General features: G+C 39.9%; 1 protein-coding gene across 4 annotated transcripts in view; it reads left to right on the top strand.

Annotated features, from left to right (window-relative positions):
- Window positions 1–14,160, top strand: part of LOC130426932 (BAH and coiled-coil domain-containing protein 1) — a 78,700-nt gene extending 64,540 nt beyond the window's left edge. For all 4 annotated transcript variants that reach the window (XM_056753942.1, XM_056753940.1, XM_056753941.1 and 1 more), the window contains 12 exons: window positions 541–714; window positions 903–1,144; window positions 1,404–1,484; window positions 1,643–1,775; window positions 3,815–3,932; window positions 4,536–4,611; window positions 6,977–7,085; window positions 7,185–7,301; window positions 8,671–8,805; window positions 8,997–10,198; window positions 10,474–10,710; window positions 10,980–14,160. In XM_056753942.1, coding sequence (XP_056609920.1) covers window positions 541–714; window positions 903–1,144; window positions 1,404–1,484; window positions 1,643–1,775; window positions 3,815–3,932; window positions 4,536–4,611; window positions 6,977–7,085; window positions 7,185–7,301; window positions 8,671–8,805; window positions 8,997–10,198; window positions 10,474–10,710; window positions 10,980–11,189 — 2,834 coding nt within the window. In that variant the 3' untranslated portion in view covers window positions 11,190–14,160. The remainder of the gene's footprint in view (window positions 1–540; window positions 715–902; window positions 1,145–1,403; window positions 1,485–1,642; window positions 1,776–3,814; window positions 3,933–4,535; window positions 4,612–6,976; window positions 7,086–7,184; window positions 7,302–8,670; window positions 8,806–8,996; window positions 10,199–10,473; window positions 10,711–10,979) is intronic.
- The last annotated feature ends 269 nt before the right edge of the window (window positions 14,161–14,429 follow it).

Raw genomic sequence — 14,429 nt, 5'->3', positions numbered from 1 at the left:
GAGTATCTCATGTAAGAATTGCTTTGTGATGTCACTGATGTAGCACAATTACTCAAAACTCTTAATCATCTTCGTTGGTGTCTGTGTGCTTATTCCAGTCCAAGTTCATCTCTTGGATTTAATAAAACAAGTGCTATCTGAGGTCTATACTGTGTACAGGTTTCTATCCCAACAATGATAAGAAAAGTCTGAATCACATACAATAACATTTCAAACCGATGTTTATTCGAAAATGTGAAAATGCAAAGTTTTTCGGAGATAGTTGGCTTTAGGGGTGGGGTGAGGGTATACATTAAAACCTTTTCCACAGTAAAAAGGTCATCCACGATGTATATAAACAAACCAAACAATAGAAAAACACATGGTCAAAATTACTTCAGAATAACTTATTATTTCATATGGAGCACAGATGTTTGAACATAAAAATATATTATAGATATATAATATATAATATACATCGTATAATATACATAATATACATATCTTATATATTCTTATAATATATAAGAACCATATTGAAATGTTCTTTTCATGATACAGAGGAAGATGAAGAGGAGGCCAGTTATGGCAGTGAGGAAGGCCAAGACATCAAAGCTCCAGCGTTCAGGAACCTGTCATTCAGCTCAGCTATTACAGGTCCCTCCCCTTTCTCTGTCGTCAAACTGGAAGCCAATCATAAGGCAAAGATTAAGAGGGAACGACAGGAGCTTTACGGTAATTTACTAATAAGGAATTACTTCCATTGATAGTGCTGTTTATTTCTATGTGTTGTCTGTGTCATTGGAAAAAGCCTAAAAAGAGTAACAGTAATGATTTGCATGATGCTGCACAGATAGCAACAAGGTGACCTGGATTATGGAGGGTTTGACAAATGTCCTTTTCTTCATGTGGAAACTGTGTAGGGTCTCAGATTCACTCTCTAACAGAAGGGGACGTGAAGGTAAAGCGACGGGGACCCTGTAGATCTGTCCCCATCACTGTGTCCAAACCGCTAGGGGTCAGAAGACGGCCCGGCAGGCCCAGATTGCAGGACAAGCGCTGGCCTGGGATCTCAGCTCATTACAGAAAGAATATGCCATTTCCTGGCAGCAGCAGCGAGAGGCTAAAGAGAGCCACACGGAGGAGCCCCATGCTGAGAGCCACGGTAAGATTTTCACATATTGTTTCCATAGTCAGAAAATAAACCTTTTTTTTAAGTTTAATGTTTTAATCTGTGTGATGTATTGAGTTTTGATATGAGGACAGGTGGCACTTCGGTAAGTTCATGAAAATGGGAAAGTTTAATGGAAATGTTGCTATTTTCAAATTGAATTAAAATCATCAAACATGTTTTTCTAATCTTTGATGTTTTCATATAAGCAAGGATTCTACAGCCAGTAAATTGTCTTTGTTTGTTACTGTAGAGGAGAAGTTACTGGTCAACCAGGAGTCAGTCTCCAGACACTGATGATAACAGCAGTACTAGGAGAACCAGACTCAGAGAGGTACAAAGACACATTAAAAAACATTTAGCTAATAATATTTGTCTTTTCTTTTGTGGAGAAAGATTTAATGTTAAGGCATTGATGGCACCCTGACGTTTAGATGTGAGAACGAACACAGAGAATGTAAAGAGTTTCTCAAGTGATAATCTGTGGTCCAGTCTAAAGGTCGAGCGGTCAGCCGTTTGTTAGAAAGCTTTGCGGCAGATGAGGGTTTTCGTCTGGGTGAGGACAGCAGCTTCTCAGATGAGGATGAGGAAAGGAAGGTTTCATCTAACAGCAGAACTCCTTCAGGTGAGCACAGTTTTCAACGTAATGGATTGTACTGCTTAACAATGCCTTTCAAATATGATCAAACCACCGATGTGACATCTCCTGGCTTATTGCTTTATTTTACAATGAACTGTTGAAGGATTTGTGAAACATCTAATGGAATACCGCTATGTATTCAAATACATTCGGTATGCAAATTTATAGTTGAAAGAAAAAGTATGTGAACCCTTTGGGCTTACTTGGATTTCTTCATAAATTGGTCATAAAATGTGTTCTGATCTTCATCTAAGTCACAACAATAGAGAAACACAGTCTGCTTAAACTAATACCGCACAAACATTATACGTTTTCATGTTTTTATTGAACACAACATGTAAACATTCATGATCGTAGGGTGGAAAAAGTATGTGAAACCCTAGGCTAATGACTTCTCCAAGAGCTAATTGGAGCCAGGAGTCAGCCAACCTGGGGTCCAATCAATGTGATGAGATTGGATGTGTTGATTAAAGCTGGCCTGTCCAATAAAAAACACACACCAGTTTTGAGTTTGCTGTTCTGAAGAAGCGTTGTCTGATGTGAATCATGCCTCGCACAAAAGAGCTCTCAGAAGACCTACGATCAAGAATTGTTGACTTACATAAAGCTGTAAAGGGCTACAAAAGTATATCTAAAAGCCTTGATGTCCATGTGTCCACGGTAAGACAGATTGTCTACAAATGGAGAAAGTTCAGCACTGTTGCTACACTCCCTAGGCGTGGTCGTCCTGTAAAGATGACTGCAAGAGCACAGCGCAGAATGCTCAATGAGGTGAAGAGGAATCCTAGAGTGTCAGCTAAACACTTACAGAAATCTCTGGCACATGCTAACATTTTTGTTGACAAATCTATAATAAGGAAAACATTAAACAAGAATGGACTTCATGGGAGGACACCACGGAGGAAGCCACTGCTGTCCAAAAAAAACATTGCAGCACTTTTGAAGTTTGCAAAAGAGCACCTGGTTGTTCCACAGCACTACTGGCAAAACATTCTGTGGACAGATGAAACCCAAATTGAGTTGTTTGGAAAGAACACACAACGCTATGTGTGGAGAACAAAAGGCACAGCACACCAACATCAAAACCTCATCCCAACTGTGAAATATGGTGGAGGGGCTATCATGGTTTGGGGCTGCTTTGCTGCCTCAGGCCCTGGACGGATTACTGTCATTGATGGAAAAATGAATTCCAAAGTTTATCAAGACATTTTGCAGGAAAATTTAAGACCATCTGTCCGCCAACTGAAGCTTAACAGAGGATGGACGATGCAACAGGACAACGACCCAAAGCATAGAAGTAAATCAACAACAGAATGGCTTCAACAGAAGAAAATACGCCTTCTGGAGTGGCCCAGTCAGAGTCCTGACCTCAACCCGATTGAGATGCTGTGGCATGACCTCAAGAGAGCGATTCACACCAGACATCTCAAGAATATTGCTGAACTGAAACACTTTTGTAAAGAGGAATGGTCCAAAATTTCTCCTGATCGTTGTGCAGGTCTGATCTGCAACTATAGGAAACGTTTGGTTGAGGTTATTGCTGCCAAAGGAGGGTCAACCAGTTATTAAACCCAAAGGTTCACATACTTTTTCCACCCTGCACTATGAATGTTTACATGTTGTGTTCAATAAAAACATGAAAACTTATAATGTTTGTGCGGTATTAGTTTAAGCAGACTGTGTTTCTCTATTGTTGTGACTTCGATGAAGATCAGAACACATTTTATGACCAATTTATGAAGAAATCCAAGTAAGCCCAAAGGGTTCACATACTTTTTCTTTCAACTGTATATTTATATCAGTTGGAGATGGTGGTCTAGTGGGTTAAACCACTGAACTGGTAAATCAAAGGTTGCTGGTTCGATCCCAGCAGCCACCAGTGTGTCCTTGAGCAAGACACTTTACTCCATGTTGCTCCAGGGGGATTGTCCCTGTAATAAGTGCACTGTAAGTCACTTTGGATAAAAGCGTCTGCCAAATGACTAAATGTAAATGTATATTTTGAGGTGTTTGTTCCCTTGCAGCTCCGCCAAACTGTGTGCTTACCAGAGAGATGCTGACCGATGGACTCAAAGTTCTCATCACTAAAGATGATGAACTTCTGTATGCTGCTCGTGTACGAGCTACTGAGTCACCGGATGTGTAAGTGGATTATCAAAACACACACTCTACATCTATGTATTTTTATGTGTGAATTGGCCTCAACGTCGTCTCAGGTGATAACGGATTCTGGGATTGCCTCAACCAAAATATACAATTCTTAAAAAAGTCCACAAGACAATTTGAAGAATAGCTTCCAAAATGAGATAACTCCATTTTTCAAAAATCACGTTTTTTATTATTTTATCCTTTTTACATTGCATTTTATTATGGCTTGAATCAAAACAAACCAACTGCAGTTTGATTGATATAAATTGGAATGCAGAATAAAAAAAACATGATTTTGCAAAAGTTATCTGATTTTGGAAATAAACTCTTCATTTGTTTCAAGTTAATTGAATTATATTTGCTACACAGTGAAATGAGAAGCAAGCGTCACCCACTAGTTTCCCACAGTCCTTAGTAGTTGCACGAGTCAGCCTGCGACATCGCTTCCTCTGAGCCCTCTGTTCAGCAACAGACGTGTTACTGAAGAGAATCAGTCACAGCCGATGAAAGTGAACGCTCTGTAGGAGTTTGACACGGCCAGCCAAGCATTACACACAGCGCTGAAAATAAAGCCTTTGTACTTTCTGCTCTCTCCAGCTACAGTATTGTTATCGACGGGGAGAGAGGAAACCGGCCCAGAATTTACTCCCTGGAGCAGCTCCTGCAGGAAGCCGTAAGTTTCCCACTCACAGCAAACAAACCTGCCCACGCTCTGAGCTTTGGCCTCTCAGGACCCACACACAGCACATCCTCCAAAATCACCCCTTCCATTAAAGAGCTACACAAACACAAATTCTCTTTCCTCAGATCCCTATAGACAGTTTCAAAGCAACCACATAAACAAAGGTTACTGCGCATGTGCACCTTCGTGGACCCCCCTTAACTTCCGGTACACATTTGCAAATAACAGAGTGCCTGTAGATTATATCTGATAAAAAGCAAAAGAAACCTAGAAGAAGGGGTACTTGGCTAAATTTGCCTCTCCAATATTTTTCATTTATACTGCAATACCAAGCTCAACTGCTAGATGTCAATGTACCATACGCTTTGTTTAAATGTGTCAAAACTACAGTTGCGTTTTTGAACCTTAAATCGTGGATACACATTACATTCCATCTGAAACAATCAATAGCATTCGTTTTAGCCGTGTTATATGATACAATATATTTAATACCCTTTAATACAATTATTTTACAATAAAATAATCTGATGAAACGGTCTAAAAACAAGGTGTGATTTAGTTCTCTTCGACATACTTATCACAGCCACTCATTCGCACCTCTTCACCTTCAGGACTACACACACATCAGTACCAGATTTTTCCTGTCATTTAACTACTTAACCATTTTTTCAACTACAGCGGACCATTGTTCTTTTCCAACAAGCTTCGCTTGATTTATCTCAACATATGAAATCCCTCAGCGCCTTTTTAATGTGTGTCCATTGTGATCCATTTTGCTGAAACCACCCATAAATCAAGCGTGTTAGCTTGCTTCTGTTATTTTACTACTGGTTTTTGTGCACGTGCAGTATATCATTATTTCCGGTCTACTTTTGTCAGCTGGGGTCTGGACAAGCAACTTCTCTTCAACTGTATCTGTCCTTAACCATTCTTTCAAAGCATATTTTTAAAACCACGTTTAGGAGTGCTGATCTCCCACTACACTAACATTAGTGGGACTACACTAACATTACTGTTAATCTAAGCCATCAGTGCAGTCGAGGCAAATTACACAGTATAAACTGCTGTGCATTCTTGGCATCCATTCAGTCTTGCATGTAACCTGTGTTTTCTTATTTGCATGTGTATGTTTTATTTGACTCACTCTTGTAACACATTTCTAATAACATCTTGCAGCCGCATACGTAGCACTAACATTGCAAAACAAACAAAAACAAATAAAAATCATTTAGTAGTCAACCAGTATGAATCTCTTTGTGGATAAGATCAAATGGACTCGTGTTTTTTTTCTGTTGACTTTTTCACAAAGTTTACTCAACAATTAAATGTGAGGTGAACGTCGTTGTAAAAGTGTGATAAATATGTGTGAAACAATATAAAACGTATAGAATAAAATTTAAATTATATTGTTAAGTTATACAAAACAAAAATACGTTGGCCTAAAACTTGACTAGTCCCATGCGTATACAAAACTACTCTAAACCGCAACTCATCTAAACCGTATATTTGTACAGTATACTACCAGACAAAGGGTAAGAGAATTATAAATCCAACCTAAATCTTTTAAAAACTAAAATGTTTACCTTTTCCATGTTATTCCAACCTGTGTTGTTTAAGCAGTTAGGACTTTTCTTGTGTTTGATATTTATAGGCTGTAAATGTTATTTTAATTTAATTTATTTTAATTAAACAAATATCAAGACTTTACTTAATAGTGCATAACAGTTTGTTGGATGAAATGCATTTACCAGTCACAGCTTTCTTCTTCATTTATTTTTTTGCTTCTGTTTCCTAAAAAAGTGTTTATTTTGGTGTACTAAAGCGAGCGCGCACACACATACGCACAAACACACACACTGGCATTATTCAGCTGTTTCATTGTGTAAACAGCAGTCTACAGCAGCTGTCTCTAATTATACTGAACTTCCACTTTCCAGAGCTTTCCAATCCTCCATGTACCTCTCACACCAATCACACACACACACACAGCCCAGCTTCACAGCTCATCCGTCAGAGAGAGCCCTTCACCATAGCAACAGTAAATTAAAGAAAGCTGAAAGGGGTTTGAGCTGAATGAGGGGGAATCTGGGCGCTCTGTTCGACAGAGAATCGCTGCAAACCTGCAATCACAGTCGCTCCATTCACACACTCCTCATTATTACTCAGCAAGTTAGTGTTTACCGCACCTCCGGTTCCGTGGCTTTCAGCCCTAACATGCTGGCATGAGATAAGTGGCGCTTTCATAAGAGCATCACTGATTGACTTGTATGTGTGTATGGGCCTCTTTTACCTTGGGAGTCCAAAAACACTTTTGTTGCCATTGACTGACAGAGGTTTGTGTCTGCATGTGTGTTAGGTATTGGACGTACGCCCTGACCATGAGGCTGTGCTAACAGAGGGGACAAGAGTGTGTGCTTACTGGAGCGAACGTTCACGATGCCTTTACCCGGGATTTGTGCGAAGGGGTGAGACCTTAATTTACCTTTCCTCTAAATGAGTTCCTTGTTCTTCTCATTAAACCACATAGACAAACGGGGGTGTAATAGCTTCACTCTTGTTCTCAGGTGGTACTGCTTATGACGGTAAACCTGGCAGTGTGATGGTGGAGTTTGATGACGGTGACAGAGGGTGGATATCTTCCTCTCATATCCGCTACCTTCCACCCCGTTACCAGATTGAATGTAAGTCTCGTAGCTTCGTACAGTTCCACCTTACCAGCATTCAGATATTCAAACATGTGATGATGACTAGATGCAACTTCTTGACTCTTTTATCTGAGCTAGCGATGTAGCAGCAACATGGCCCAAATGGAAAACAACTAGGGATGAATCTATATTATTGATATCGTGTTATCGAGTATCAACTAATCGCAATAGCAAAATGGTCTCAATATTATCTTACCATAGAAAAAAGAAAAAGAGATGCTAGAGATGTTAGAAAAAAGAATAGATGTTACCTTTGGCAAGGTCCATCTGGTGCAATATTTTATTTTATTAAAGGGATTTTAGGTCATTTGACCTCTAAGCAACAGTTATGGTTAGAGGATAAAGAAGAGAGGATGCTTATGGTACATTTCCAAGTCATCATTTGTAATTTAAATAAATATTGTACTGTGGACTTTTTTAACAAAGGTATTATCGTACAGTGAGATTTTGAAATTGTTACATCCCGAAACACAAGCCATGGTCGGGTATATTATAAACAATACACAACTGGTTAGATTAATCAAAAATTTGACCCAATTTTGGATTGAAACAGCCCAGAAAAGGTTTATTTAAAGGGGTCACATGGCGGAAATACGTGTTTTTCTGTGTCTTTGGTGTGTTATAAGTTGCCCATGCATTCATTAGACACGTAAAATTGCAAAAATGTAAGTGTCGGAACAAAAGATGCATTTTATCTAAAAGCGAATTCGAACCCTGACCTGCCTAAAAGGCCACATGTAAACACACGCATGTTCATCACTTTGTTGTATGATTTGACTAAGGTCTTGTAAATCTCATTGTACCGTCGCCGGCGCAGTCTGATGTTCCGAATATGGTAAGAGGCGTTACATTTCCGTGAAGTATTCAACCAATCACTACGCGCTAGTGACCTGGCCACTCATAGCACACCTCGCTTTTCAGAGCAGTGAGCTTTGTAAAATATCAGCGCGTTTCAGAGAGGTGAAGGAAAGAGGAGATACAAACATGCACGCATGTGGAAAATACAGCATTGTTTAACCTTAAATCGTGTATACACATTGTATTACATCTAAAGCAAAAAAGAAATCCCCCCCTAAAATTTTTTAGCCGAGTCAAATGACCACTTTAAAGCCATCCTTTGGTTTTGTCCATATTTTACCCAACCATGTGTTGAAAGCAGTCTAGCATTTCTAAGAAGAGTAACTGCTGTTTAAAACAGCCTTCATCTTGGGGTGCCTCAAATGCTGTCAAGCGTCACAGCTCATGAGGTTTTGGAAGAAACTTTCTGTCATTGATTGTTAGACATGTTTCATATAATTGTTTGGTAAGTTGTTAAAGTTTGGAAGTTACACCTCCTCTCCGTCAGATGCTGAGTCTGGGACTGCACAGGTCTATGATGAACAGTTTGGCAAAGGCAACTCCAAAGAAAATGAATTAATGAGTGAGAAGACAACAAGAACAGACACACCCAAAGCTCAGGCAAAGCCAGTTCGAGGACCAGGTATGTTTCTTGCTCAACAAACCACCAGAGGTCATTTCTTATGAGGTCTCTTATGCTTGTTTCTGAAACCTAAAAAAATATGCCAATAATTGAATACATAAACTGAGTATATTGCTGTATATTGCTGTTTTTTTCTATTCCAACAAACCTTTGAAGGTTTATTCATAGACATCTGAATGTTTTTTTTTAAGGGAGGCCTAAAGGCTCAGGGCTAAAGAAGTCTATTTTAAACAGTGTGGTCAAGAGTTCAGCATCTGCTTTGCCCTGGCCATCAGTGTCTGCACCCAGGAAAAGAACACCGGTGAACTTTTTCCAGCTCGGTGGCTCAGTCTCCAAGAAAGCAATGAAAGACAGGGTGGCTGAAACGTCTCTCCGGCCTTCTGGCTCCACACCGACTCCAGCCAAAGGTCTCTTTGGCAGCAGCTCCTTTGAGGTGGACTCATTTAGCAGCATAGCCAACGGATACTCATCCTTCGGCAACCAGATGACCAGGATGTCACTGGAAGGAAAGAACACTAATTATGGCCAAAAGAAGCGGATTGAGCCAGGACCTCCTCGGGGCAAAAAAGCTGAATTTCTTATCAAATTAGACCATGAAGGTGTAACATCTCCAAAAACAAAGAACAGCAAGGCTCTACTGTTGCTGGGAGCTTCAGGTTTTAGCTCCAATGGTGTGAGTGGACTGCCCAGGAAAGAGGCTTATTCACACCCAGTCCTGCTGGTCAAAGACAACAGGAAAGGAGACCGAGCAGAGCTCTTGTTGAAAGCGAGACCGGTCCAGAGGAAGCCATCGCCATCCTTGCGCGTAAATGAATATGGAGACCCGAACCTCAGCTGCCATAGAGACTGCCACAGCTCTTACTCAGACATGGATGAAGAAGAGGAAGAGGAGCAGAGAAGGAGTGGCAGCGTAGCACTCGCTCCACCGATGGGAGGTCTAACAACTGGCAGTTTTCTGTCGCGTATGTCAGTGTCCTCGTCTTCCTCAGGTTCCTCAAGCTCGTCCAGCTCAGGTTCCCTTTCCAGTTCCAGTCTGTGTTCTTCCGACAATGACTCGTCATACAGCTCAGAGGATGAGGAAAGCTCCACACTGCTATTACAGAGCTGCTTGACTCCACATCACTCTCTGCTCCAGACCCCCGAACCTCCTGCAGGACACCCACGACACTCATTTGTGGCCAGAGCTGTGGCTGTGTCCAGTGTCAAAAGTGGGCATTCCAACCACAGTGCTAGCAGCAAGCCACTGAAAAGGAAAGAGTGTCCAAGCTCGGTCTCCAAACCCTCTAAGGATGTGGTTAAGAAGCCACGGCTTCAGGCAGAGCAGACCAAGTCCAGGTTGTCACCAGTCCTGCCATCTAGACCGCTGTGGAGATGGTCTGGAAACCCCACACAGGTAAGTGACGTACACCTATAGGTAGTGTGTGTAATTTAAATAGTTTTTTGTATTCCAACTTCAATTGTAGGTTAATTCCTGTAGGTTGGAGGGAGTGTGCAAAAAACTTAGATTTTTCCCATTCCATTTGGTGATGGTAGTGAAACAACAGAAACCTGTTACCTATTGTTTTCACATCTTAGTTCCACAAACAAAAAAGTGACAAATAATATAACTGCACTCAATGATTTGGAACTGGTACTGTGAGAATGAAATGAGTTTTTCTTTTACATTAGCGGCGTGGACTAAAGGGGAAGGCCCGGAAGCTTTTCTACAAGGCTATAGTGCGTGGCAAGGACGTGGTACGGGTAGGAGACTGTGCTGTGTTCCTTTCAGCCGGGAAAACTCATCTGCCATTAATTGGCCACATTGAAAGCTTATGGGAATCGTGGCAGAGCAACATGGTTGTGAAGGTCAAGTGGTTCTACCATCCAGAAGAGACCAAGTTGGCCAAGAGACATCGAGAGGGCAAAGTAAGTATACAGCCACATGAATTTGACCTGTTCATTTTGATTGTTAAAATAAAATATCACGAGCAATTGACTTCTGTAAAACATTGATTTTGGACAATGGCAAAAAATGCAGTGATTAACACTTTTAATACAATTCCATTTGTTAACATTAATTAACTGCACAGTCCCTCAGCATTTCTTAAACTTAGTTAATGTTAAACGCAACCTTACTAATACATTTAAAAATCAGTGTTGATGTGCCACACTGAAAAGCTTTTCATTCTCTTCAGCATGCCTTGTACCAATCGTGCCATGAGGACGAGAACGACGTCCAGACAATCTCTCATAAATGCCAGGTGGTCACCCGTGAGGAATACGAGCATTTGACCCAAAACAGGAAGGCAGATGGAAACTATCATGACCTGTACTACCTGGCTGGCACTTATGACCCCAGCAGCGGTCAGCTGCTTACTGCAGACAGGATGTCCATACTTTGTTAGCACTGGACTTGCGTGTCTGTGTATACTACTGAGTTGTCCGTGGTCCAGCATCATAGATTGCATCTCATGTTGCGTTGCACATAAGAAGCTCTGACAGAAAACCAGGATGTAGACTACCATCACTCTGGGGAGATACCTGCACACGATACCTTACCGGTAGATGCAGTTTGTCCATGATCCTATATCTCTTCTGAGGTTACCTAACATACATACTGTGGATGTAAACTCCATTGAAGCATCTCAAATCAGATCACCGACGCAAAATGTTTAGTTTGGAGAACATGGCACTTGAGCCGTGTTGTAGGCAGAGGCTCTGTGGGCTGTTCCCTTCACGCCGCTTTGTATGATTCCAGGGATATTTAAGTACTTATAGATCGAAAGATATATTGAGTTCATTTATGTGTATATAGGGATTTATTTCCTATCAAGCCATACACTTCAGTACCTCTCGACATGATTTATTCAGGTGTTCGTTGTACAGGTCGCTTGTGAGCGTGTCTTTTTCTCATTGTTGTCTATATGTACATATAAAGCTATTTTATATTAGTGTCTTGTACAGAGCATATCTTATCATGTTTTTATTTTTGTATACGTGGATGATATACGGTAGTTGTTGTTGATTTTTCTGTGAGAGGTTGAACTGAAGATATTTGCTTTGCACTGCACATGGCCTGCTGAGACAGTGAGTGGAGACGTGCTCAATTCTCTTAGGTTACACGGGCACATTCTTCTATCGGCTGCACTTTGGGCATTTGTTCCTCTTATGTCTTACTCTTTTTCTAGGTTGCCATGTTTTCAGTCTCACTTAACTACAAAGAACCTTGTAGCAACACCTTAAAATGGTCCCACGGGCTTTGTTATCAATGCCTGAATTAAGTCAGTGTTTGTCTATGAATAGAAAAAGAATATCTCATGTAGAAATGTCTTGGTCACCCCAATATTAAAAGCAAAAATAAGAAATATTGCAGGCAATTGAAGCTGGCTTTTAGGACGATTTGGAGCATTTTCCTCAAATTCACATTAATATGAACAATTGTGAATCACATTACTGTAATATGCTAATGAAAATCATTGACACAATTATTTAAACATCCTTTATTTGCAGGGATTTGTGCTTAATTGTCATGAAAGTCCTCAATTGTCATAAAAATTGGGTTCATTTCAAAAATGCTGGTAGGGATATCAGTGCAACTATTTAAAGTCCAACATGTGTTATTACTGTACCCGATGCATTTTTTGTCAAATGCATCCTGCACTGTATTTACATATTGCTTTGCTTGATATTTTGACCAGTTGACATTTCTAGGCACCCTCGAAGAGTGTTATTTCTGTTAAGCGTAACTGAGATCTGAAGGTCTTACAGTGTCGTCCTAGGGTCAGGCCACTAAAATACAAGAACTTGCTGGAGATCTTAGAGTAGTTGACATACAGTCAGACTCATTTCTCACTGTAAGGGACAATCGCATTCATGCATGAAGGAGCATCCACTTTTTAAAAGCTCATACAATCACAGCATTTCTTATTTTGTGCCAAATATGGTCTGTGTTCATTTCTTATTATGCAATCTTCACTGTATTATAAGTCTTTTTGTTTGTCGTATGGTTTTATTTTGTGTTTTTTAAGTGTTTATTTATTGTCAGTGTTACTGTTTTACCACAAATCCAACTGGTCAGGACTGAAATGTTTTTGATGGGACATATTTCACCCAAAATGAAGCCGCATGTGGCTCCAAGCTACAGTCTTTACCTCTGCCCCCCACGAAATGCTCTGACCCTGCAGGGAAGTGATGTCATTCACTGACCCATCCATTTCCTGCACCTTTCCTACTATCCCTTCAGATTGCCACATTTGGCTTGTGTTTTGCTCTTCTGGCTATGTTCGGAAAAGCCAACTACATTTGCCATAATGTGCAGTTACTATAATTTCCAGCAATGCAGTGTTTTCTACTTGAATGAACTAGAGGGAAGATTAGCATAGATTTTCAGACATTATTACACAAATTGGAGTGAAAAAACTGTTTCTATATATCACCAATGACATTGTAAAATAAGTCTGTCATTGCATAATATCAGCTTTTACTGAACTACTATTTAAAACAGTATATACTGTGCAGTATTTATTAAGTAGCCAGCTAGAATTTAGCATTCCATTCTGAACATAGCCTGTGTTTATGCCATGTGACCCACTAACATTTTGACATCAGACTACAGTGTGATTGATGTCTCTATAAGGATCTGATTTGGTTTAGTTATTTATAAAACACCTCATGTAACCAGAGGAAAGAATATATGAAATTGTGTTGGTTGTTGTGTGTGCGCGTGTGTTGGTATGTGTGCCTTTTTGTACTTTGCCTTTATGTTTCACTGTTTTGACACAAGAGGCACCGGATAGGGTCATGAATGTACTTAGCATATGTTAAGCATCCATTTAATCTGAGGGCCCCACACAAGAGTTGCTATTGGTTCCAATCTCGTTTTTTAATAGGTAGAGAAATGCGATCAGATCCCACATTAGAACCGGTCACATGCCCATGGCAAAGGTGCAATACTACTTTGAACAGCACTTGGCGTTTTTAAGCTTTTTGCAAAGGCTGATGGGTAACAGGAAGTGAAAAGGAGGACGCGGGATCGTCTGTCCTATTAATCAGCTTTCTTTAGATGTTGGCTTTGCTTTTTATGCGAAAAAGCCGCAAGATATGTATTTAAAAATTGCGCTCGTCCAAGAATCTTTCAGATGTTCTAACGTTGCTAATGAAAAATGATGAATATCTTTTTATGTTTATTATGTTTAATTGATTCCTTTCTTTCATTTTTCTTTGCTTTAAAATGTTGTAAAGATTGTAAATCTGTAAACTAAGATTAGGTTTTGGGGTAAACATTTTTGCAAAAAAATCAAGTATCAACTGTAAACGTGGTTTAGTATTACAATTTTTTATAGAGGACTTACGAATAAACATCACACTTAAAAGTAATGACTGGACTTTTAATTCTTTAAAAGCATTTAATTCTACATTGGTTGACATTTAGATTATTTCAAGACATACACATGTACCAAATGAAGTGATCTACGAATTCAGCAACACTCTGTCCTCTCTGGTAACTATGGTATTAGGACTACAAATCATCTAAACTGCAAAAGAAATGACCTTTGACTAATGATTCTTAAGCGACAGGACAATGATGCTCCACCCTTGTGCATTTGTGTGTTAGTTATTCATACGACGATAGCTTTCCTCTGTTA

The sequence above is a fragment of the Triplophysa dalaica genome, chromosome 7, assembly GCF_015846415.1.
Source record: "Triplophysa dalaica isolate WHDGS20190420 chromosome 7, ASM1584641v1, whole genome shotgun sequence".
Classification (NCBI taxonomy): Eukaryota; Metazoa; Chordata; class Actinopteri; order Cypriniformes; family Nemacheilidae; genus Triplophysa; species Triplophysa dalaica.
Note: the sequence above shows the minus strand (reverse complement) of the source record. Positions and strands in the feature narration are given on the sequence as shown.